Below are 27163 nucleotides of genomic sequence, written 5' to 3'. Positions count from 1 at the left end.
ATCGATTGGGCGCAGTCCCAATACGCTGCGATCAACGCATCGAAAGTTACAGCCAAAAAACAAAAACCTGAATTTTCGATATTTTTCAGCAGGTGTATTTTTCCTCGTATCTTCTCTCCCGTTGATCCCACGCTCTTTTCGCTGCGTTTTCTGAGTTCTGTGGGGTCCAATTGGTCGGAAAAGACTCGTACGAATCAATTCGGAGACGAAAAATTTTTTGGTCAAAAAAAAAGGAAGGTTAACCCCTTTGTATTTTTGGCGAAAATTTTCGCGATTTTGAAAAGTGCTGGAATCAATTCTTTCAGGCACTATTCCGACGTAATTTTGCAAGAGAAATCGATTGGGCGCAGTCCCAATACGCTGCGATCAACGCATCGAAGGTTACAGCCAAAAAACGAAAACCTGAATTTTCGACATTTTTCAGCAGGTGCTTTTTTCCTCGTATCTTCTCTCCCGCTGATCCCACGCACCTTTTGCTGCGTTTTCTGAGTTCCTTGGGGTCCAATTGGTCGGGAAAGAGTCATACGAATCAATTCGAAGACGAAAAATTTTTGGTCAAAAAAAAAGGAAGGTTAACCCCTTTGTATTTTTGGCGAAAATTTTCGCGATTTTGAAAAGTGCTAGAATAAATTAATTGTGGCACTATTCCGACGTAATTTTGCGAGAGAAATCGATTGGGCGCAGTCCCAATACGCTGCGATCAACGCATCGAAGGTTACAGCCAAAAAACGAAAACCTGAATTCTCTACATTTTTCAGCAGGTGCTTTTTTCCTCGTATTTTCTCTCCCGTTGATCCCACGCTCCTTTTGCTGCGTTTTCTGAGTTCCTTGGGGTCCAATTGGTCGGGAAAGAGTCATACGAATCGATTCTGAGGCGAAAAATTTTTTGGTCAAAAAAAAAGAAAGGTTAACCCCTTTGTATTTTTGGCGAAAATTTTCGCGATTTTCAAAAGTGCTGGAATAAATTAATTGTGGCACTATTCCGACGTAATTGTGCGAGAGAAATCGATTGGGCGCAGTCCCAATACGCTGCGATCAACGCATCGAAAGTTACAGCCAAAATACAAAAACCTGAATTTTCGATACTTTTCAGCAGGTGTATTTTTCCTCGTATCTTCCCTCCCGTTGATCCCACGCTCTTTTCGCTGCGTTTTCTGAGTACTGTGGTGTCCAATTGGTCGGAAAAGAGTCGTACGAATCAATTCTGAGACGAAAAATTTTTTGGTCAAAAAAAAAGGAAGGTTAACCCCTTTGTATTTTTGGCGAAAATTTTCGCGATTTTCAAAAGTGCTGGAATAAATTAATCGTGGCGCTATTCCGACGTAATTTCGCGAGAGAAATCGATTGGGCGCAGTCCCAATACGCCGCGACCAACGCATCGAAAGTTACAGCCAAAAAACGAAAACCTGAATTTTCGACATTTTTCAGCAGGTGATTTTTTCCACGTATCTTCTCTCCCGTTGATCCCACGCTCCTTGTGCTGCATTTTCTGAGTTCCTTGGGGTCCAATTGGTCGGGAAAGAGTCATACGAATCAATTCTGAGGCGAAAAATTTTTTGGTCAAAAAAAAAGGAAGGTTAACCCCTTTGTATTTTTGGCGAAAATTTTCGCGATTTTCAAAAGTGCTGGAATGAATTAATTGTGGCACTATTCCGACGTAATTTTGCGAGAGAAATCGATTGGGCGCAGTCCCAATACGCTGCGATCAACGCATCGAAAGTTACAGCCAAAAAACGAAAACCTGAATTTTCGACATTTTTCAGCAGGTGTATTTTTCTTCTCAATTTCTTTCCTGTTAATGCCACGCTCTTTTCGCTGCGTGTTCTGAGTTCCTTGGGGTCTAATTGGTCGGGAAAGAGTCGTACGAATCAATTCTGAGACGAAAAATTTTTTGGTCAATAAAAAAGGAAGGTTAACCCCTTTGTATTTTTGGCGAAAATTTTCGCGATTTTGAAAAGTGACGGAATCAATTCTTTCAGGCACTATTCCGACGTAATTTTGCGAGAGAAATCGATTGGGCGCAGTCCCAATACGCTGCGATCAACGCATCGAAGGTTACAGCCAAAAAACGAAAACCTGAATTTTCGACATTTTTCAGCAGGAGCTTTTTTCCTCGTATCTTCTCTCCCGCTGATCCCACGCTCCTTTTGCTGCGTTTTCTGAGTTCCTTGGGGTCCAATTGGTCGGGAAAGAGTCATACGAATCAATTCGGAGACGAAAAATTTTTTGGTCAAAAAAAAAGGAAGGTTAACCCCTTTGTATTTTTGGCGAAAATTTTCGCGATTTTGAAAAGTGCTAGAATAAATTAATTGTGGCACTATTCCGACGTAATTTTGCGAGAGAAATCAATTGGGCGCAGTCCCAATACGCTGCGATCAACGCATCGAATGTTACAGCCAAAAAACGAAGACCTGAATTTTCGACATTTTTCAACAGGTGTATTTTTCTTCTCAATTTCTCTCCTGTTGATCCCACGCTCTTTTCGCTGCGTTCTCTGAGTTTCTTGGGGTCCAATTGGTCGGAAAAGAGTCGTACGAATCAATTCTAAGACGAAAAATTTTTTGGTCAAAAAAAAAGGAAGGTTAACCCCTTTGTATTTTTGGCGAAAATTTTCGCGATTTTGAAAAGTGCTGGAATCAATTCTTTCAGGCACTATTCCGACGTCATTCTGCGAGAGAAATCGATTCGGCGCAGTCCCAATACGCTGCGATCAACGCATCGAAGGTTACAGCCAAAAAACGAAAACCTGAATTTTCGACATTTTTCAGCAGGTGCTTTTTTCCTCGTATCTTCTCTCCCGCTGATCCCACGCTCCTTTTGCTGCGTTTTCTGAGTTCCTTGGGGTCCAATTGGTCGGGAAAGAGTCATACGAATCAATTCGGAGACGAAAAATTTTTTGGTCAAAAAAAAAGGAAGGTTAACCCCTTTGTATTTTTGGCGAAAATTTTCGCGATTTTGAAAAGTGCTAGAATAAATTAATTGTGGCACTATTCCGACGTAATTTTGCGAGAGAAATCGATTGGGCGCAGTCCCAATACGCTGCGATCAACGCATCGAAAGTTACAGCCAAAATACAAAAACCTGAATTTTCGATATTTTTCAGCAGGTGTATTTTTCTTCGTATCTTCCCTCCCGTTGATCCCACGCTCTTTTCGCTGCGTTTTCTGAGTTCTGTGGGGTCCAATTGGTCGGAAAAGAGTCGTACGAATCAATTCTGAGACGAAAAATTTTTTGGTCAAAAAAAAAAGAAGGTTAACCCCTTTGTATTTTTGGCGAAAATTTTCGCGATTTTCAAAAGTGCTGGAATAAATTAATCGTGGCGCTATTCCGACGTAATTTCGCGAGAGAAATCGATTGGGCGCAGTCCCAATACGCTGCGATCAACGCATCGAAGGTTACAGCCAAAAAACGAAAACCTGAATTTTCGACATTTTTCAGCAGGAGCTTTTTTCTTCGTATCTTCTCTCCCGCTGATCCCACGCTCCTTTTGCTGCGTTTTCTGAGTTCCTTGGGGTCCAATAGGTCGGGAAAGAGTCATACGAATCAATTCGGAGACGAAAAATTTTTTGGTCAAAAAAAAAGGAGGGTTAACCCCTTTGTATTTTTGGCGAAAATTTTCGCGATTTTGAAAAGTGCTAGAATAAATTAATTGTGGCACTATTCCGACGTAATTTTGCGAGAGAAATCGATTGGGCGCAGTCCCAATACGCTGCGATCAACGCATCGAAGGTTACAGCCAAAAAACGAAAACCTGAATTTTCTACATTTTTCAGCAGGTGCTTTTTTCCTCGTATCTTCTCTCCCGTTGATCCCACGCTCCTTTTGCTGCGTTTTCCGAGTTCCTTGGGGTCCAATTGGTCGGGAAAGAGTCATACGAATCAATTCTGAGGCGAAAAATTTTTTGGTCAAAAAAAAAGGAAGGTTAACCCCTTTGTATTTTTGGCGAAAATTTTCGCGATTTTCAAAAGTGCTGGAATAAATTAATTGTGGCACTATTCCGACGTAATTTTGCGAGAGAAATCGATTGGGCGCAGTCCCAATACGCTGCGATCAACGCATCGAAAGTTACAGCCAAAATACAAAAACCTGAATTTTCGATATTTTTCAGCAGGTGTATTTTTCTTCGTATCTTCCCTCCCGCTGATCCCACGCTCTTTTCGCTGCGTTTTCTGAGTTCTGTGGGGTCCAATTGGTCGGAAAAGAGTCGTACGAATCAATTCTGAGACGAAAAATTTTTTGGTCAAAAAAAAAGGAAGGTTAACCCCTTTGTATTTTTGGCGAAAATTTTCGCGATTTTCAAAAGTGCTGGAATAAATTAATCGTGGCGCTATTCCGACGTAATTTTGCGAGAGAAATCGATTGGGCGCAGTCCCAATACGCTGCGATCAACGCATCGAAGGTTACAGCCAAAAAACGAAAACCTGAATTTTCTACATTTTTCAGCAGGTGCTTTTTTCCTCGTATCTTCTCTCCCGTTGATCCCACGCTCCTTTTGCTGCGTTTTCTGAGTTCTTGGGGTCCAATTGGTCGGGAAAGAGTCATACGAATCATTTCTGAGGCGAAAAATTTTTTGGTCAAAAAAAAAGGAAGGTTAACCCCTTTGTATTTTTGGCGAAGATTTTCGCGATTTTCAAAAGTGACGGAATCAATTCTTTCAGGCACTATTCCGACGTAATTTTGCGAGAGAAATCGATTGGGCGCAGTCCCAATACGCTGCGATCAACGCATCGAAAGTTACAGCCAAAAAACGAAAACCTGAATTTTCGACATTTTTCAGCAGATGTATTTTTCTTCTCAATTTCTTTCCTGTTAATGCCACGCTCTTTTCGCTGCGTTTTCTGAGTTCCTTGGGGTCCAAATGGTCGGGAAAGAGTCGTACGAATCAATTCTGAGACGAAAAATTTTTTGGTCAAAAAAAAAGGAAGGTCAACCCCTTCGTATTTTCGGCGAAAATTTTCGCGATTTTGAAAAGTGCTTGAATCAATTCTTTTAGGCACTATTTCGACGTAATTTTGCGAGAGAAATCGATTGGGCGCAGTCCCAATACGCTGCGATCAACGCAACGAAAGTTACAGCCAAAAAACGAAAACCTGAATTTTCGACATTTTTCAGCAGGTGTATTTTTCTTTTCAATTTCTCTCCTGTTGATCCCACGCTCTTTTCGCTGCGTTTTCTGAATTTCTTGGGGTTCAATTGGTCGGGAAAGAGTCGTACGAATCAATTCTGAGACGAAAAATTTTTTGGTCAAAAAAAAAGGAAGGTTAACCCCTTTGTATTTTTGGCGAAGATTTTCGCGATTTTCAAAAGTGACGGAATCAATTCTTTCAGGCACTATTCCGATGTAATTTTGCGAGAGAAATCGATTGGGCGCAGTCCCAATACGCTGCGATCAACGCATCGAAAGTTACAGCCAAAAAACGAAAACCTGAATTTTCGACATTTTTCAGCAGGTGTTTTTTCCTTCTCAATTTCTCTCCTGTTGATCCCACGCTCTTTTCGCTGCGTGTTCTGAGTTCCTTGGGGTCCAATTGGTCGGGAAAGAGTCGTACGAATCAATTCTGAGACGAAAAATTTTTTGGTCAAAAAAAAAGGAAGGTTAACTCGGGGTAATCCAATCATAAAGTAAAATCGTAATCCTAAATTACACAAACCCGGCACAGTGGTCATCGCAACTTCAACCCTGCGTCTGCACGTACCGTCATTTTGACCTCAAATATTTTTTTTTGTACTTAAATAGCGCTGAGCACGGTTAACTTCAACCACGTTTTCCATCGGTTGCATTTTTTATTTTCGTAAATCCGACTCCACAGGCATAAAGTTCAATCTATTTACCACAAAAAGTATTTTATAAACCGCTTTGTTTTTGAAAAGTTCCCTAATATATTCGTATACCGCAATCAGCTGCATATCTTTAGACTTATTTACGCATGTAGTAACTAGTAGTGGAAACGAACCCCGTGCACGAAACCTCGCATTCTAGAATGAGTTTCCATTCGACCCGTTCTACGGGCATATTGAGAAAATCCGAGCCATCAATGACTGTGTAAAGTACAATAAGATAGTACGCCGAGAATGTCGCTCACGTGACTAGTAAAGACCATAGCCCGCAGCATAGGGATGAAAAAACATGTGAACATCGAACTCACCGGCAGTTGGTAAAGTCAGTAACATGTATCGGTTTCCGGTAAGCGGTATGCGTCGACGGATGCGTGAAAGCTGGTAATTCCCCTTTATCGAAATTCGTGTTTCCACCCCCCGTTAGCCTCCGCCAGTAATCCGTATTCCATGCCTGTATGCGCCGAATGTAAGTGAGGCTATATCGCTGGTAGGGTTTATGTTCCGTCAATCTCGAAAATAGAACCTTGTACCGCGTTCTGTGAAGTCTGATCAATTAGTCAATGCACTTAACAGTTACGATAAATTAATTTTCGGACCCCGTTCAGTGCTTAACCAATAATTTTTCGTTTCCTATCACGATACTCAACCTGTTTGAACGAGCAGCAACGCTACAATTCTCGTTGATATTCGGGCGCGTGTTGCATCGTTGAAATAATTTCCACTCAACCAAAAAAATAGAATATGCCAGAATGCCCATTGTATGTTTCCCTTTCAATACTTATTGCGATACTCACGCAGCTCGTCTTCAGTCAGGCAAGGAATATCATTATTACCTGCAATTATTATGATTCACTGTAACCCAAATTTCATGGTGTTCAATTGAACTGTCGAAAACTCCTCGCAGTTGACACATTTTTAAAATTTTCTATTTACAGAAACAGAATTTCACCTGCCACGTCACAGATTCAGAACATTTGCATAAGCATAACTTCACCGAGCTATCGAGCTCGGATATAACAATCTATGATGAATCTGCGGATGGAAATATAACTCTGCGTCTTTGTTCGCCTCTGTCACAAACATGCGCTGGAAGTAGTGACTACAGTATTTGTTTGCACAAGCATGGGACAGAAATAGGACTGGGTAAGGAATTGTTTCAAATGTATGTAAGTCTATTATGTTCTGTTTACACTGTTCACGTGCTTGAAGATGTTGAAAATTTTCAATGCATTTAGTATAATGACATAAACTTAGCTCATTTTTTGACTCTAAGGTGTTTAAAAATTACCACAAGATCTACGAAAGACAGTAAAACGCTTCAAAGTGAACTTTAAACAGTTTAAATCTGGTATCTCAATAGGCTTCTACGATTGAAGGAATTTTTAATCGGTTACATGTTTACAGGAAAATTTCCACCTTTGCTGCAGAACAATCATACTTCAATGTTCACTTTTACGGGTGATCTGTGCAGCAATTCTAAAAATTATACAGTTTTGATTATTATGAAATGCCAGGAGAACGCTATCGACACTACAATTCCTCAACTAATTCCAAAAGTAATTCTGCCATCGCATTAAAATAATAAAATTAGTCTACCCTGTCTGAAAGATGTGTCGTTATAAACCAGAGATAATTTACAGGCAAAATATGATCATTGCTCAACATACTTTATATGGTATACTAAATGGGCTTGTAACAAACCAAAAAACTCAAATTGCACAGTTGTCGATGAACGTAACAATCTATATGATCTTAGTCCGTTAACAGCATATAAGAATAATTACGTCGTTTACATCGATGACAAGGGAAACTTGGTAATGAATATCAATGTATGTCACTCGGTAATACACGAATATGGATCAGCGTGTTATGGAACAGCTGGAGCATGCTTAGCAGTATATTCAAATGACTCGAGTAATCACGAGTAAGTAAAAGGCACTCTTAGTCAACGTCGGTGAAGCATATTTTTATTCAACCTCTCAATTCAGAGACTTATTGTATGAAATCTACTTGTTAATTACCTTAACTATATACTCTAATAGGTACATTAATTACGGTGAAGTAAATCAAGCGCTCACCATTAACAATGGTAATTTGGAAATTCTATACACACACGGCCATTTATGCAATGATGAATCAGAACACAATTACCTTTGGACAAATATAACGTTCATCTGTGATCCTGAAGCTACAGAGGTATGTTTGGATAAAATTTTATTTTCTACGTGATACGATACATAGTAAAACGATTATTCGAACAACACCAGAATAATATACGTTTGTTACAGTATACTCAACCAATGTATAAAAACAATACATCCTGCAACTATGAATTTGTATGGAAAACATCTCTTGCCTGCAACAAAACGTACCTAAATGAATATGCTAAAAAGTGCAAAGTAACAAATCCTCGGACAAAATATATGTATGCCCAATTTCCATTTCCTTGTTTTATTGATTATGTTATTGTTGTTCAATATAAACAAACTCTTACCTTAAACTTTTCTTCAGTTACAACATGAAAGCGTTGTCTTTCGGTTATGTTATGACAAACACGTCTGATGGTACTCAATATCAACTTCAAATATGTGGCCCACTTCGTAACAGTAAATGTCCGCAAGGAACAGGTAATTAGCACACAATCAATCATGAAAAATGTTTTGAATGAAATAATTCAAGCTACTCAATATTTGGTCCGCAGAATAATTTATGATATAACTTGCCTTCACTTCTTTCACTGGCACACAGGGGTTTGTAACACCAAAGACTTTGTATCAGCTGGTATGGCCAATGCTAATCTTATGTGGCGACATGGTGGTCCTTATCTTAATTATACGAACGGTGTGAAATGTGAGAATGGTCGAAACCATTATACTCTTATCTCATTCATTTGCGGGCCTGAAGAATCAACTGGTTTACCAATAATAGTAAAAAATGATTCGTGTTCTTTGATCATATACTGGTACACTAACCGGGCGTGTGAAAAAAGGGTGAGTAACAGATGTAGAAGGATTTATTTCAATGCGTAGTGTCACAAAGTACCTTCCGACAACTGACCTATTATTCCGATGCAGCTGAGATGTGGTGAAAAAGAAACAAACTTACTTCCATTGGTGCGAACTTCGAAAAATTATGTGGCCAAGGGGATGGGTACGGAGTTTCACATAAATATATGTCTAGGTGTAATTCCGACTCCAGGGTTGGCCTGTCCACCTGGTAGTGCTGTTTGTCAGGCTGCGCGTACCTCCGAAGGCCAATATACCAATGAAACCGTGAGTATCGGAAATGCAGTAAACAAATGTGTATGAATATTTAACAATCATAATTCATTGGTTAGATAATGTGAAATATTTGGCACATACTTGGAAAGTATACAAGATGTCAGATCATATATTGTACTAATTGTCAACATTAGATTTAACAATCAACATATTTTACAGAGTCTGGGATATCCTGATGAAACCACAATTCTCCTTGACAAACAAAATGTTATTTTGAACTATAGTCAGGGCTCGCCGTGCCCTGAAAATCCTCTGAAAAATTTATCTTCGTCTTTCAAATTTTCTTGCAACTACTACGGAGATCACGTAAGTCTAAAACAGTAATTTATTCACTTTGGCTTTCGCTCATACTTCGACTCTCCTCGTACACACCGACTGTAGTAACTGAGGTGCTAGCACTTGTGGCTGAGGAGCGGGAGGATCTGGGTTCAAACCCCTGACCTGACGATTTGGTCCTGAACGGCAAGTTGCAAAATGGAAGAAGGGTCACGCCGTTTAAGCGCCGGGTTGCTGGTTGGGCTTTGGACTTCGGTCTAGCTACACCTGGACAAGGTTTACGGCAGTTTCCCTCGTCCCTAGTGCAATTGCGAATGTTTCTACTACCACTGCCAAACCCCTGCTTGCTCCCGACTTCCTCCCACCAATTGCAAATATAATTGTGATCAATAAAGAATTATTATTATTATTATTATACTGCCAAAAAAATATAATTACCCAAATATGATCAGTTGTAACTAGAAAAATGAGTAAGCAAAATATGTCATGTTACAGGGATCACCAGAATTTGAAAACTACTCAAATTGTCACTTCAGTTTTACATGGAAGACCAATATTGTATGCGCTACGTTGGTTGGTGTTTGGGTTCCACCATGTACAGTCAAAGATACAACTCACGCGAACAAAGTAGATCTATCTCTGCTATATCCGAAACCAGTCCCACGTGTAAGTAAAGTAGTTCACTCGATTGAACGTTTGACCAAAAAAAAGCGATTTCTCTATCCAACTTTATGAATAATATGCGAAAAAGTCTATTTACGTATAATTTGAAATGAAACAGCTTAACATTCAATGGTAACAGCACTCACTGTTTATATTCTAACAACAAAGGCTCGATCGCTAGACTAATATTTCGCAAAATTCAATGATTTCACAGATAGTGACCGGCACAGGAAAAAACTACAGCATAAACATTTGTGGCGGAAAGGAACATTGCAATGGGTCGGCAATTTGTCAGGGTACAAATGGATATGGTACTATTACAAGTGTAATGTTTGACTACAACAGTAAGGCGATAAAACTCGTGTACGGAAATGGTTCGACATGTTCCGGTGGTAAGTGAAATAAACGTTCGTTGAATATTTCAAAGCGGGCAGGATTTGCTTCATGAATATTGAAATAATATCATAATGCATTTGATTACATACCTTTTACCGAGTTCCAGACTCCTATACATCCGAATTATCATTGATCTGCAATGATAGCGTTGGAATTGACAGTGGGCCAAAGCTGATTTTGGTGAGTGAATCAATTATTGAGTAACCGTTATTAGTACTAGAGTACATGAAGATCTTTCTTCAAAAAAAAAAAAAAAAACATTCGTAATATGGACCTATTTTCTGTCGTTAAATGTATATCTGGTTGGGAAGAGCTGCTCATGCACGCTACTTTAGTGCATCCAATCGAAATTTTGACGAATATGCCGCATATCGTGCCCCGATTAGTTTCCACCACTCGTAATACTCGTTTTTTATTTTCGATTTTATATTCTCCGCGAGTAAAACTATTATTAACTACCGGATAAAGGGCCGCATCTTGGGTTTGAACAGCCAGTGCGTGCATTCAATGAACTGGCCACAACCCGAAAAACGAAGAGCCGACATCGTTGAGTTTATCTTTGATGATAGAAAATGCAATTTACTGATTACACGTGATACTTATGCTATTGTAAACTCGTACTCGACGATCGATGGATCGTTAATTGAGAACTAATAGAAGCGATAAAAAATAACCGAAAACAACGAAGCGGCGAAACTAGGGATACCCAATTTGGTAATTTAGTATGGGCATTCTTCGAAAGCGTTCGTACTATAATCAACAAAATGGCAGTTGGCTCGAGATAGAAAAGGTCAAGAACACAGTCCGCTAATCTTGAGCAACATTTGGCTCGACGACGGCACTGCAAACAGAACACACACTATCTCTATCCTCAAATGACCGCTGCGGTCATTTCGAGGAAACATATCGTTAAGATATCCGCAATATCATGGTCAGCTGTGTCTAGTCGAAATGGGTCAAATCCAGAGGTAGAATTGACGGTTTTCAACACTGTGTTCAATCCCCAGCAGACGCGAAGAGTACGGTTTACAGCAATCTACTCCTTAATTAGTTATAGTTTTTTAGCGGCCATCCCAGTTCCACTTCAATGATAACTTGATCACTTCGGTTATTGCTAAAATCCTCCAAAATTACTCGAATGCACAAGCTACAAGATGTCAAGCCGAGATGAAAATCGAATGATGAAACCGCGCAGTCACACAAATATTAATAGCATCCATAACTATGCGAACAAGTTTTATGAGGAATTGATTTTTTCATCACATTCATTGTCAGAGAAACGAGTAATACTTTGAGCGTAGTACGCGATCGACAATACTGCGAAAGTAATTTTACGAGTTATTGTTTATACCGATCATCGTGAGACAGATTAGTTTATTCAACAACTATTGAATTCACGAGTACAAATTTAGGTGTGCGTATAAAATTCTTCCCAATAAAAACGATAACTTTGTCACCCAATAATTCAGTTCCATATAAACTTAAAATTAATTCTATATACTATAATCTGAAATAATTAACATTTAAAACGTATCCCCATATATTTTCTTTGATGTCACAACTGATCATCGATATCAAACGAATCATAGTTTTCCTTCCTTATTACACGGCTCCGCGCTGATATATTTAGGATACGCCTGTCACGAGTATAAAATTATCTTATATTTGCTGGCTTGTATCAAGAAAAGAATATTTTTATAATTATTTTTGAAATTGGTATTACAACCATTCAGTCTTAAATTAAATATTTACAATGGCGGTTGAAAATTGTCGTTCCAATGCAGTGATGCGAGGTCGTTCATTCTTGAGCAAAGAAAATAAATGTTCTGCCACAAGTCGTAGGTACCGGCTATACAGAAATGTTATCACACTATTACACGTCATATACGAGACGGTGAATATGGTTAACGTGATGCACCACATTATCATTTGCGTCTGAAAATAATATCAGTATGGTTTTGACACACACGCACACGTCGTTGGAATAGTTGAACAAATTTGACGACCATAAGGGTTGACTATCCATACGTGATTCGGTTGATCACTGTATACGACTTTTGATTATGCCAGCGCATTCACGTGATTCAAGAGAATCGTGTCCTTTCCATCGGTTATTTTCCGTTCTGAACGCTGACTTTTCCGTGACAAGTCCATCGGACTATTGAAAGCGTTGATATTGGCCATTTCCTTCTTGAGAGAGTCCGTTATTACAACTTCACTTTTCGCACTGTCATTGGACATAAAAGTGTTGAGCGAGTTCGCCGGAGGAGTGGTAAGTGGAGGTGGTGTGTCCGGTGCCCCGGGTGAACTAACGAGCCCGTTTCTGTCGGGATTCAGTTGGAGGAGTTGCTGGTGGTTCCTCAATATGTTTTTTTCTCTCTGCGACCTTCCCCTTCGTGCGTTTTCTCCGCGCGGTTTTCCTCGTCCACGATGAGGCATGGCGTAGATCAGCTTCTCCCAGAACCAAGGATCCCCCCACTTTACGTAGGTGTTCATTTTCAAATAGGCCCGTAGTTCTTCGTCCAGCTTGTCAGTGGGGCCGATTTCTCCGTAAATTATGATGATCACCCTCCTCCTGCGGTCGTTGAGAGCCTGACGATGAGCTGCTTGGAACTCCAATTTCCCCCACATACTTTTTATAAAATCTGGGGAGACTACGAGAATCGTGCGCCTCGATTCTTCGACGCTTCTCGCGATCTGTTCCGGAATAACTTCGCCGACATTCCAGTCGCGGTAATGAACGCACAGTTTGAATTCGTCGGCACCGTTTTCGAGCTTAGGGATCAGCTCTTCGTCTACGAATTTTTGATCCTGGTGGGCATGGCTTACAAACGCGTCGTACATTTTATTCTTGTCCACCGTCTCCTCCGCGAAGAGCTTCCCGAACATTGGATGATTGTACAACCATATTTCAATTTGGAATTGGTACTTGCAGCAAAAAGTTGCGACAACGCCGATCAACAAACCGATCGCCGCCACAATGAGACTGCCTACTATGATCTCTCTGGTCGCCGACGGGCACAACTCGTCAGCCGTCAACGTCGAGAACTTCTTCCCCTTGTGAGTTTCGTCCCCGCAAGACGTATTCAGTATCTCTGGTAGTTTCCTCCCGTTTTCCTGGATGAATTTTCTAAAACCGTTTGCCTCGCAGTCGCAAGTCCACGGGTTTCGATCGAGCGTCAACCTTTGCAGAGGCGTCGATTTTTCAACGATTTCCAGGGCTGTCGTATTCATTCGTTTCATATTGTTTCCGTCGAGCTCCAATACCTGGAAGATAAACGTCGAGAAATTAATACGTGCCGAGAATTCATTATTCAAATACACTTTGCGCATTGATCGATAGAATTGCTTATTCCGGCTCGGAATTTACCTTGAGTGTTGGAGGTACGGCATTGGCCGAAAAACTGGATATGTTGTTGTGCGAAAGCAAAAGCGCCGTGACGTTCCCGTATCCTAATTTATTGACCGATGGCATCTCGGTCAAAAGGTTGCCGCTCAGATCAAGTTCGACGTTGTAACCTTCCAGATTAAATCTTTCTGGTGCTTCACGGAGCAGTCTGTGGGAGCAATTTGCGATGATAGTATTAGCATTTTCCCGTAACCAACAATCGCATTTCTCTCCGCACGTCCCTTTGTAGCATTCGAAAGATTTATATTTCAAATCGGAGACGCGTGTTCCTGCCATAAATTGCGGGCCACTGCACTTCAGCTGGTCAGGTTTTATGTGGAACAGTTTTTGAACGTTCGGATGCATCTGTCCGTTCAAATATTTGAGAAAACTGTTCAAGCCGCAGTCACAGACAATTGGATTTTCATCCACCGATATAATTACAGTTCTGTCGGCGGCCAATTTTATTTTTGGATCATCGACGAGCGATTCAGCCCAGACTAAGTTGATTTCTTTGATATTGTTATGCCTGATGTCAACTGTCACGTGATTCGGAATAAAATTCAAGTCGAAAGTCTGAAAAGATAAGAAACCCAAAATTAAATTAATAATTTTCAATACAGTTATAATATCATTCATCAATGGCTCGACAAGCTGTTCCAACAATACAGTAATCGTAAATGTACATTTATTTATTCATTTTTTTAAACGTGAACCCCCTCCTCCACGAAAAATTACTACCGACTTCAGAGTACAATGATTCAATAAATTAGGACCACTGAATTAAACAGCTGTTTTACAGTCCAGAAATACGGTTGCAGTTACTGTGAACGTACCGTAATGGTTTTGTATGAGAAATTATTCTCGTCAATAAACCTATACCAATTATTGAAAAATGAAAATTATGATCAGTCTCCATTTCGTAAATAATATTTCGTGGGATCTGCTTACTGTTCGCATGAGGTAAAGCTCGCAAAATATTTTAACATATATGTATTAAATACATATACGTTACATGTATATATTCTCACTCACGTCTATTTTGGATATTTGATTATATTTCAAGTCTATCATTCTAAGCTTCGGTAGTATGGTACACCAGTCTTGGAAAATTTGCGTAATACTGTTATTAGCCAAATGTAGTTCAACTAAATTTTCGCATTTCTCGAAAGGTGAAGCCTCCGCTGCTGAAAGGTTATCATTTAGAGTGATATTATTTAGCGATAACCGTGCAAATTTCAACGACATCAGCGGATCAAAGCTGTTTGGTTCAATGATCCGCATTCCGTTTGATTCCAAGTTCAAGTCTTCCAAAGCGTTCAGCCCCGAAAACAAATCCCTGTAATGATCGAAAATATACTTGATTACTTTATAACACCTTAATGAGTGCCGGACAGCATGAAAGTATTTTTTTTTTCTTTGCACTACATAACGTATGAAATTATAACCATTAATAGTAGTAAAGTATGATAAATTTGTTTCTAATCATGGCGTAGCTTTTCATCGGTTGTATATTTACTAGCAATTGATTGAAAAATATGAACGTTAGATATATATATATATATATATATATGTATATGTATATGTAAACAATTATTACTCACTGAGTAATTTGGAATATGTTATTATTCTGCAACTCCATCTTCTGAAGTTTTGCCATTGACTGGAATATGCGACCGGGAAGACTTGTTATCTTGTTCCAACTCAAGTTTAGACTTGTGAGATTGATTGCATCCTTGAATATGCTTTTCGGAAGAGTGGACAACGAATTGTGACTTAAATCAAGAATCTTTATTGACGTGCTATTTGAAAGTAAATCTTCCGGTAAACGCGTCAGTTTATTGTATCCCAAATATACTTCTTCTAGTCGAGGCAAGCTGCTTAGAAATCTGTTGGGTAACGTGGTCAAATCAACTCGATTGTATTTCAAAGTAAACATTTTCAAATTGCGGTTTTCAGATAATAAATCCTCAGGTAGCGAAGTAAAATAATTTCCCGAAATGCTCAATTCGTTCAGATTTATCAGAGGTTTGAAGCCTTCCGGGTGAATGGTGGTTAGCTTGTTAGTCTGCAAACCGAGGCTTTTTAGAGCAGTTAGACCGGCAAACGTGTGTGCTTCAATTTCAGTCAACTGATTACTCCAGAGATTCAAGAAAGTGAGATCGTTAAGGCCAGAGAATAGCGACGGACTTATATGCGTCATCTTGTTATTCCCAAGTTCAAGCACCTGCAACTTTGATAAGTTCCTGAAAAAATTTTCGGGCAAGTCTTCTAGCTCATTTTCTCGTAACCCCAAAGCTATCAACTCCGGGAAATCATCCAATAAATCATCCGGAACCCGACGCAAATAATTCGAATGCAAACTCAATTCTTCTATTTTCGGAAATCCTGACAAATGACGACGCTTCAAAATAGAACTCAGATTTTTGTACGATTCAAATTTCAGCTTCTGTATCGGCTGAACGCCAAGCCTTTGAGTTATTTCGTGCAGCGGTACGTCAGGTAGAGAACAATACTGGATTCGAACCTCTTCCACATCCTCAACTTCACCAGTTGAATTTAATTTGAAATCTGACCAGGGTGGATCCAGGTTGCATTGTATTTTGGCAACTTTTCTCGGCCAGATTGTAATGTCAAATCTGGAATCCGCGAGGAATGACGGACAAGTGAACTCGCATTCATCGGCATTCCTTTTATTAAAATCACAGTCCAGCCCGGTATATTCGCATGGTTGTTGCAAGCTTTGATCAATGCAGACTAGTAGCAACAGCAACGACCACGTTAGTCCGCTCTTCTCCATCTTCTTCTTCATTTTTTGTATTTCGGTTCTACTCTAGACTCTCTCGCCTCGCGTGTTCCTGTAGAAAGAAAACAGAGCATAGGTACAACTCCGGATCGTGATCCATTTTTCTGCATCTGGAATAAATTGATCAAGTACAAAATATACTGTACTCATAAAGCAAAGTTAGGCAAATTACACACAAAATTCTCTGTGATGGTTTTCTATCGATAATACGTTTTTTAAAAAGCCGCAAGAGATCCGTCTTGTAATTTCTAAACCGTAGGCCCATTAACGTATGTCATATCAATTGTAAAATCGTTGCTCCAACTTCACACCCGCATTGTAAATACCTATATATTATAAAAGATGTTTGTATACGGATCTGTATTCACAGATACGTGAAAGAATTTTGTATTCGAATAAGGTAAGTGTACCAATTATTGACCATCTTATTTTCCAAAATTATAAATTGACGGCACGAATTGTATATTTGTCGATGCCGAAAACCAACTGCTAGATGGTTGAAGTCTACAAATTTAGTTTTTGCAATTTTCGGAACTAAGGATCAAACTGATAAACAACGAAAAAAGGTCAATAACTGGTACAGTTACCTTATTTAATGAAATGACCCGTCGACCCGTAAAAGGTGAACGAAATTTTGGACATTCCCGGCTTTGATCTTGTTGTCGTTATCGTTTCGTTCTAAAATGTCACACCTATCTTCAGTTAACTACATAAGCTCACAAATTCTGTACCTCCAACTTGTTTTTGTGCGACAAAAAAAGAGAAACAATGAATAACGAGACTAATCTGGAAGGTTTTTTCAACCTCGAGGCGTTTATCCAAATGCTGTTTTCATGATCCTGAAGCATCGTGACCATTTAGCAACGTGTAATAAGATGATCGTGGAATAACATGCTACAGGATATAAAACAAATTCCATCGTTCAATTATTCCGTTGAACTCAATCCCTGATTTTTAAAATAATACAATCCCAGCCCCAGTTTCTGTAAACATCGTTAACTAGTTTTCACAAGATTCCATATTACGAATTTCCTAGACATTAAGCAGCCATTTGAAGAGTCACTGCCCTAACACGTAGTTTTTCTTAACGATTTGCTTTTCAGTTCAATTTCATCCATAGTTCGATCTCGAATATAAATACCGTACCGTCCATTAGCCGAACTCACATCACTGATGATGAGAATATCGTTAAAAAATTGGACTTCAGTCGTATCTCTCGGCTTTGAAAAGAAAAAATAACGTGCAAACAAAATTCCACGATATATGTTCAGCGATAATTCGCGTATAGCGTACAAAATTCATGCATCCGATAATCCCAGTTAACAAATATGATGTTAAAAACAACCTACAGCAATGGCGTCGGCAACTGCCACAAAAACGAGCCAAACTCGTTCCTCGCTTCCGAGGACGAAGCGATGCGTTAAAATAATATTCCGCTTCGTGCTTCGAGAATTTTTTCACAGCTGGGTTAGAGTGCCCGAGTGCCTGTACACGTTGTGTCTAGCTTTTCTTTTATCTTTTGCATTTGGAATTTTTCCATTCGGTAATTTGACTCCCGAGTATAACGAACGATGATAAAGAATATGAGGGGAATAAACAAGCTCAGGAGTTACGACGGGATTTTTTATTTTCGTGCACATGTTAGCATGGGTTTGTCTACGTTAAAGAAGGTACTAAATTAACCGGTTATAGCAATGCCGTTAAATCACCTTGAAACAAGCCCATTCAAATTGGGAGAAGAGTGCTAATCGGACTCTCAGTTGCGATGCCTGCTGATCGTACGTTCAAATCTAAAAATGATCATCCCGATAATCGAGTATATCTAATAGATTATTTTTCAAACTCGATTATTCTTCCTCGCAATCGGTTTCTGTATTTTACTCCCATTAAAGACCGCAATAGAATATCACTTTTTGTAATTAGATTATTAATTATTATTATTTTCTTGCTCACTAAGTACCTGTTTGATATAATAAGCGAAAGATTTAAAAATATTTTGAACGAAACTATAAATTATCGAAAAACTTTCCCGCTATTAAGACTACATTCTGAAATTTACGAAATTTTGGTTTCAAATGCACTGTTTCATAAAAATACGAAAGAATCGAAATTAAGCGATTCATTTTCACCGATTCAATCGAGTCGTGTTCCATTATTTTCTTGGACTTGATTAATCGACGCATCGATTATTTTCAGCTTAGTGGCCATCGCGGTATTCGGATCGCCTGAGCTGCGGCAACCAGTCCGACACCGCGCATTTCGAAACGTTGGTCAATCTTTCGTAAATACAAGGGAAAAAAAAAAAAATATTGCGAGACAAAAACAAAAAATATAACCAAACCGAACACAAGACTGTAAATTAAATGAGGAGAAAAAATTACGCCGCGGTTCAAATCAGCACAGCATTCGCGTGTTTCTCCCAATAGATTGACGAAGAAAAACACCTTTTTTTTATTTTTTTATTATTGTGTACAGTTTACGATAGGATAATCGTGGATACTTCGCGCCTTAAGCGACAGAGATAGATGGGAATAAATAGAGACGCAGCGTTACGATTAGCGCAAAGTGGAAACGGAATGTGAGCATGCCGGCTGTACGTCGCGTTATACCGAGCTTTGATGACGTCACACGTAACGCAACCATTGCCGCAATATCGCTTTGTTAGATCATCCCGAGTGTTGTTCTACGACAATCGAATTACCCATAGATCTCTCTTATACACATATTGCGCATGGATGAAAGCGTAGCGCGAAGTATACGGATTATTGCTTACCTGGTGTTAAAAAGGGTGGGGCCTAAGTCCCGCAGGCATTGGAATCCCGTGAGTATTGCGGGGATCGATCCTTGTTCCTCGATCCTCGATCCTCGATCACTTCTCGAATTATAAATCGGGCGAATCACAGTCACTGCGCAATCGTTTCGGTACGTAGTTTTCAATTACGATACGTACTCTTTTTAATTATTTTATTAATCGACTAGTTCTTGTCGCGAAATTACGGTAGGAAATTGAAACAGGATAAGGAGATTCGCGGAACCGTGGATCTCGCCGATGATCCAACGGTCAAGTACGCGCTGATTAGGAATTATTGTCACAAACAGCTTGACGCTCTCTGCAGTTGGGTACTTTCTATAACGGCTCATGGCAAACTGACCGAATAGCTATTTCCTCGTTCCTTCTCTCCCCTCTCTCCACTATACGTACTTCATTCCAGTAAACCGTGACGTTTCATTGGCTTGCCGAGACCTCGTCGAGCTTCGGCTTGAGGGGAAAGAGAGAGCGATTCAAAACAAAGGGTGGGGAGAGAGAGAATCGTGGTGTAAATCCTTGAACCGAGAAAGAGTCGACGGAATCAAGTTTGCATACTTGTATGAAGATACGTTTATACCACTGTACACATCTCTCTGCCGCGATGCCGGCGAAAATGTCCATCATCGTCTTCTAAATTTATATATACATGCATCACGATACATGCGTGTGATACGTAGATACAATTTTTGTGCATACGTGTCCGCATCGGCTGCCTGATTGTTGAATTGATAATTGGCTGCTCCGTTTTCTTCGAATCGTTGCGTTGTCACATACCAACTGCGTCTTCTTGGATAAATTTCCTCAATCACCGCCTGTGACTCGGGGTCTCGATTTTAAATCCCGCAGCAGCATATTGAAAGTAACTTATGAATTCAGCGTACGCATTTTTTTAAACAAATTTATAGCTCATCTCTCACGCGAGTCGGAAGGTGATCGAAATGATTATCTAAATTTCATTCGTGAAGGTTTTGAAATCTTCGTATCTGCTAATCACTTGGCTAATGGGAAAAGACGCGTGCGTTGTTGACGTATTTCAGGAATTGCAAACGCTTTGTAATGTCGACGAAACGTACGTGTTGTATCGCTGTTTACCCACTCTCTTAATGTCTTTGATTGAAAAATCACTGATAAGCTAAAGTGAAAACAGCGAAACTCCAAATCGTGTGAAATTTAGAAATCATTTTATTCACTCCAAGAAAATTTACAGGATACAAGCGTACAGCGCATAATACATAGAGAATTTTGAAACTACTAAATCCCCGAAAAATATAAAGATGCTCATCATTGTAATGCAAAAAAGGAAATGAGGCATCCACGTTTCGGGAATGTATCGATAAGGCGAGGGAAAAGGTGAGAACACGTATTTACTCGTCAGAGTGTGTGTAATAAGCTATCCGAATTCCAGTGTTTCGCCATGCGTTATATACGTGACCTGCAAACAGTTTGTTTAAGTAGTTTGCCCACGCAAAGTGATGGCACTTTGCAAATCGCGTGAGCCAACATTTGGGAGTCAGCAACGTTTGAACGCCATGAGCGAACTGCGAAACCGAATTTGCACCGCTTGAATGGGCAGATGGATAGAAATAAATCGGCCAGTGATAGATCTGGTGATTTCATCGGGATTTTATAACGGTGCGATTTGCGGAGAGCAAGAAAATGTCACGTCACGCCGACTGCGTCTGTATTTTTCTTACTACACATGCATTCTCTTTTGCGAAAAATTTTCCGCTCCGAAGACATTGTCTCACGGAGAAGAATTACCGCTAAATACCGATAAACGACTTCCAATCCTAAAATTCCTCGTTTTTATTTAACGCGTATTCTCCACACGAATGATTTTCAGAATTGAAGTTGGAAAAAAAATTATTCAAGTAATAATTTTATTCGCAACATCTTACCTAGCAAATTAGTAAGCTTCGCTCCTCTGCATTTTCAACGATATTTATTTGCTACACGCTTCAATTACTCGGAACGTGAGATTTTTTTTCATGCTTTTTTTTTTTTGAGAACCTGAAGAACGAATATTACTAATTAGTAATTGGATACGTGTAACTGAGAATAGGGTAATCACATATTCGTGACTTCCGACATTTACCGCAAACGATTCTCGCTACGATGATCCGAAGATTTACATTTGCATGAAACATGTGAATTCCTGAATGTTTCATAGCTCATTCATTTGAACTTTTCGTAAAATAGCTTCAATAGTATATTTTCGTTAGATTATCCATTTTATTAAGCTAAATATAAGAATGTTCATCATCTCCGTAAACATTATTTTATAAAGATGCAAATCTGGTATTATCTAAAAACCGCATCCTTCCGGAGCTGCGTATCAACAGTTCTCAATTGCGCATTATATGGCGTATCGAGTAGTGAGAAAAGTAATATCTTTGTGTTTTTTTTTTTTTTTCCTAGTGGTAAAATGAATCAGTGGAATCTGACAAACAAATATCAATGGAAACTTATGCTTTTGACGCGAGTAATTGAGTCTAGGCTTATGGTGTGAACACGAAGCAACAAATGGCCCAGGAAATATTGGTCTGAATTTAAACAGGGATGTTTATAATTACGTATCTCATTATTTAAAAAAAAAAATTTTCTTTTAGACAAAGTTTTTTCCTCCCTCCAACGATATCTTTGTCTCTTCTGCACTTCGGTTAGCCTCTTATCAGCACAAACCATACAGCGAAGCAAACAGGATGTGAGAAATGTAGGATCACGATTATCAATATGTACAATCTTAATGAGAACGCGCAGTTAATTGCCAGGATACTTAATAATAGTAATTAAAAAAAATTCATCCTACCAGACAATTAAACGACTTTCAGAAATCAACTCTCTGTGTACGCCGCACGTAATCTTTGCCTATAACTATGCAATATCCAAGCTTTTACCCGATTTTCTTTGATAAGGACGTGTTTGCCAGATTATTTCTGTTACGGCTGCTGCGATTGCGAGAAACTGAAATCGCGCGTAATTATTTGACCCTGTCGTAGACACGGTCAATCGTTATTGGAATCACAACTATAACATGCTATTACATATTTTTTCAGAATTTTTATCGCTAATAACCAATTTGTATTTTTTTTTTTTTTTTTAATAAAACCTGGCCTAGAAAAATCATCACCATTCGACGAACCTCTGATGCAAGACTCATGCTTTAATGTTATTCAAAATGTGCAATATAAATATACAGACTCGGTGTTAATATTTCCGTCCCTATATCTGTCTTGAACTGATGTCGTAAAATTGTAATCAGCCGAGTTTGCCGACATCCTGTCGTTATATAAACCGTCACTCGTCTGTATATATATTAGGGAATGATTTCTCGCCAAGTTCGAGAAACATAAATACGAAGCTCGTTATCTGCATCGTCGTGATATGTGTTTTATTACGTCACGTAAAATTGTGGATATCGGTAAAAACGAAGACTCAACATCGCGTCGGTAAAACCGAAGAATCCTTAATATAGTGTTGAAAATTCCGGTATTCCCAGTGGCATTTTTTTATTCCTCGCGTTAATGATTATTATTGCAATGCGAGACGGGCGCCGCAACAGGTTTCGCACACAATTTTCGTATCGCGTTATTCCATGCGTATCACAGTTTACGATATGTATATACACACACGCGTGTGTCGCATACATTCAGAAGCAGCTAGCAGCAGAAGATCGCGCTTGAATCTAACAATAAGAGTATTTCTCGACAACTATTCGAGGACATTATTTTACTGCATTTAACAATCAATTCACTTATGCAATTATTCTTATAATACTCATTGTACTCACGCATGTGGAATCCCGTGCAAACTTTCAGCAGATTCGATGTATCTCTGCAGGGTCGAATACCTCCAATATCTCATCGAGTCGGATGACCCACGGGATTTGCTTTTAAAACTGTGTGGTCTGGGTTTCCCCTTTAACGTTTACGTGACTTACACAACGATTAACGACTGTGTTTGGATCGATCTGTGAAAACCGGCAAAAGCGAATAGTATAGGCACGTATTGCGAAATCGGTTTCGAACAAGTCGCGTATTAGCTGAATATAAACTGAGCTGCTAAATGAAGAAATGAGTGTTGCTATTATAAATGAATTGCTAAAATTTTCATTAATATCGTGATAAAAATTGAACCTAACGAAATGATCTTATCTTGTAATTATGTTGCAGCACGGCTATTGCATGGCCTCCTTTGAGTGGCATACGAAAATCGCCTGTCCTGAAAAAGTAATGCTCGACTCGAGGATTTCGACCTATCCTGTTTGTACAACTGAGACGACACCAGCCCGCGAATCGTTACAGAAAAACGACGCAGCTGTTCAGAGTAAGGGGAAATATGCCGATTTACGAATGCCGATGCTATTGGCAAATCAGCTTTGGTCTAAATGGAAGAAACTAATCTACCCACGATCAATTTTTCAGCATGGGCAATCGTATCCGCGTTGCTCCTGGTCGCTGTCGTCCTGATCGCGTGGTTCTGCATGCGAAATCCTCGAAGGTGTTCCGACCTTAGATACCGTATAAGTGCGATCACTGCTTCACGGAACCACAGCACCGTACAATATTCGAGGGTTCGTAACTCCATAGACAATAATATCATACACGTAAAGTGTATCTTATTTTATTATTATTTTTTCTTCATCGTAGATATTCTGTGTTGTACGTTATAATTGTGTTGTGCCTGGTACAAACAATCGTTGCGTCGAAATTCCATTATCATCGGGGAAACCTATCACGTGTGATTCTTTTCGTTTATGATTAGAAAAACCGGGGGTTTGCTCGATTTTTACCAAGCCGTGTCGGTAATCGTCTTTTTTGTAACGCGATTTACAATCGCTTCCGGGGAGGCATCGCATTTGGTTAAATTCCAAAAACGTTACCGTGTACCTACTACACAATTGACATTTCCGCATACCCTGGGCAGGCCCAAAAGATTAGATTTTAATCCTGCTTAAAGTGCAGAGCGCAACCATGTTGCTCTAACTCACTGGGTACTTTGGCTTTGATTCATTCCTCTGGGTTTTCCTGTTCGCCCCAGCTGACATTGTCGGTACTTGGAAGTAATGGCCCTAATTACCAGTAGTTCCATTATCCAAAGCCATAAACGTGCAAGGTTTTATCGACGGTCAGAAACCGGGACGAACTGGCATTCTAAACTCCTTCTGAGAATAAACGGTAAATTCGTTAGTACGAACAGATTAAAACTGTGGTAAATTTTCCTCTTATATACATATACTATGTACATACACGTTACATTTCGATTATAATTATCAATGACAGGGAAACTCGGCATAAAGATATAACGAAAATTTCATCGACCCCTCGGCATGCGGTTTGGATAGACTTTCATTCTGCAATAATTTTTGTTTACAGGAGGAAGCTTGGTAGCGGTGATGGAATTCTGAAGCATTTTGTTTACTATTTTATTTGTAATAAGTTTTTTACTTTTCGAAACTCTCTAAATCGATTGGCTTTTCATTAACAGGTGCTTCCGGATCCCCGAGACAATGAATATTGATCTAAAAACACGAAAAGGTTGAAATTTGTTTTTTTTTTTTTCAACTCGAGACACATTATTTTGTTAAATAACTGCAAAATCTTCATGTGTTATTAGTGTTATATATATGTATACTTACTATTCGATACTCGGGTATTTTGTTCCTCATTACCGTATTTTTCTAACATGAAATGTTAACCGATAAATTATTCATTCTTCATTTATTACAATTTTTTTAATTTTCTATTATTGTTTCGGCACTTCTTCAACTTTGTACCTCTTCGTAGAATATATAAGTGTACTGAGAGAATAATGGTCTGTTCACCATATCCAGTATTATCTATCACTAGATGCCAATGAAATTTCCACTTGCTTGTCATTATTTTATGCATTGCGGTAATAATTTGCATTGCCCTCTTATTCTTTACATCGATGAAGCAAGAGTAATGTAACATTTGTTAGTATGATAAATAAGTATTATTGTTACTTTAGGTTTTTTTTTATCCCCACTTTTGTTAGACACTTGAAGTAACGAAATAAATCTAACAATTATAATGGTTATGTGTATTTATTAAAACCCTATTCGTTTGAAGAAAAATTTGAACAGTTTTTTTTTTTTTTTTTTTATTACTTAGAATTTTATAAACGGGACAACCCCGCACATTTTTTTGTTTCCTTCTTTTCTTTTTCTTTCAACAGTTCAAGATTCATCGATCGCTAAGAACCAGTATTAATTTTCTTTAACATTCTTCATTCATATCATTGCACTATATTATTAAAACATTGAAATGAGAAAATAAATTTGAAACCGAAGGATTGAGACGATAAATAAGCATGAAATATTCTTACCGCAAAGATTGAAACATGTGATCTTCCATTGTAGGTGAATACAACAGAAGAAGCTCATTTATTATTGGATACGTCAGATCCCTGCGGAGATGGGGAAATTGATAGCGACGACGAGCTATTGGGTGTCTAGTCCTGTTACTGAATGAAAAAAAAAAAAAATGTAATATTTTATAGTTCACTTAGGATTACCAAATAACCGAGGATATTTTGTGTATATATACATGAAACGATTCGTTGTCTTTCGTTTGTTAAAAAAAAAAAAAAAATCATTACATTTTAAAACTTGTATTTATGTATAATAATTTGAACCTTACTTGTATGATACTTTTGTAGATGTCATAATTTTTATAGCATTACGAACAATAAAATAATGTAAAATGAATGTTATTTAAGAAACCTAAATGTACAACTCAAAACTGTGGTTTAGACAATATTTATTTCTTTATATTACCTTTACGTGCGGACATGTTGCAATACCGCGAATCTGTACTAACGAGAAAATTCACTAAAAATATTATCAACTTTTGTACGTTAGAGTGAAATTCTACATTTATATACTACATACAGCTTAATGGCATATGCAATATGTAAATGTGTTGTATTATATTAAATTTATGTAAGCTGATAATTTTATAATAAATGTACAAAAATGCGCTTGTGTAAAATAAATATAATATTCATTGACGAAATGTGCAATGTACCATATAAAGTTTTCCGTGCATTCGATATTTTCAATACTAATAAAAAATTTCTATACCATTATCAACAATAATTAACAAAAGAAAAAATATCAACATAATTGGGGAAGAGGTATTTAGTAGGTATTACAGAGTACCATTTTGCTAACTTTGTGTAGCACATACATTCATTTATTATACTTAGATTGTTCATAGCTTATTAATATTCTTCTATTTTTTTTTTGTTTTCTTTCTCGTCGTTATCTTAAATTTTTTTTTTTTTTTTTTTTTTTTAATTTTTATTTTAATATTATTTTTTTTAAGTTTATTCTGTTCGCAACGAAAAAGAAATATTTAATCATTACAGTTTTTGATCCAATTAACAAATGCATTTTCGCCAATCTGCCGGCCATGTATCATTCATGCTCCAGCCCGGACACGATGCATGAACAACTGAGCCCCATATTCGGCAGATTAGGGAAGGGAGACCGTTCATCATCCGGATATGAGGGTCTCCCTTTAAACTTTTTCATCTTTAGTGATTAGTTTTCAATGATAATTTTTTTTTTTTTTTTTCGTGTTTTTCTGCCTTTTTTTAATTTTTTTAGGATTTTTTTTGTCGTCTATTTTTCCCCCTCTTTTCTTTTCTTTTCTTTCCTTTCACTTATATCTCAAGACATC

The 27163-nt window shown here is 38.5% G+C and overlaps 2 protein-coding genes across 6 annotated transcripts; one reads left to right on the top strand and one right to left on the bottom strand.

Moving 5' to 3' along the window:
* The first annotated feature begins 6265 nt into the window (after window positions 1–6265).
* LOC124296808 (cation-independent mannose-6-phosphate receptor) lies at window positions 6266–25949 on the top strand. 5 transcript variants are annotated; one of them, XM_046747194.1, is made up of 17 exons: window positions 6266–6651; window positions 6774–6981; window positions 7243–7394; window positions 7479–7762; window positions 7881–8034; window positions 8127–8263; window positions 8350–8465; window positions 8587–8828; window positions 8913–9110; window positions 9279–9425; window positions 9891–10061; window positions 10273–10450; window positions 10561–10634; window positions 23630–23783; window positions 23882–24030; window positions 24945–24994; window positions 25840–25949. In XM_046747194.1, the coding sequence occupies exons 1-16, from the start codon at window positions 6580–6582 to the stop codon at window positions 24975–24977; spliced, it is 2469 nt and encodes an 822-aa protein (XP_046603150.1). In that variant the 5' UTR covers window positions 6266–6579; the 3' UTR covers window positions 24978–24994; window positions 25840–25949. The 5 variants fall into 5 exon arrangements, with proteins under 5 accessions (XP_046603150.1, XP_046603148.1, XP_046603149.1 ...); XM_046747192.1 differs by lacking the exon at window positions 24945–24994 and having other exon boundaries at window positions 6267–6651; XM_046747193.1 differs by having other exon boundaries at window positions 6267–6651; window positions 24945–25949.
* Window positions 11793–19799, bottom strand: LOC124296802 (protein toll). The gene is made up of 5 exons (XM_046747177.1): window positions 19422–19799; window positions 15447–16700; window positions 14878–15181; window positions 13825–14418; window positions 11793–13721 (listed from the first exon to the last, which is right to left on the bottom strand). Exons 2-5 carry the CDS (start codon window positions 16652–16654, stop codon window positions 12516–12518), a joined length of 3312 nt encoding a protein of 1103 aa, XP_046603133.1. The 5' UTR covers window positions 16655–16700; window positions 19422–19799; the 3' UTR covers window positions 11793–12515.
* Window positions 25950–27163: the final 1214 nt, after the last annotated feature.

Source organism: Neodiprion virginianus, chromosome 1 (assembly GCF_021901495.1).
Source record: "Neodiprion virginianus isolate iyNeoVirg1 chromosome 1, iyNeoVirg1.1, whole genome shotgun sequence".
NCBI lineage: Eukaryota > Metazoa > Arthropoda > Insecta > Hymenoptera > Diprionidae > Neodiprion > Neodiprion virginianus.
This window is presented reverse-complemented; position numbering and strand designations above follow the sequence as displayed.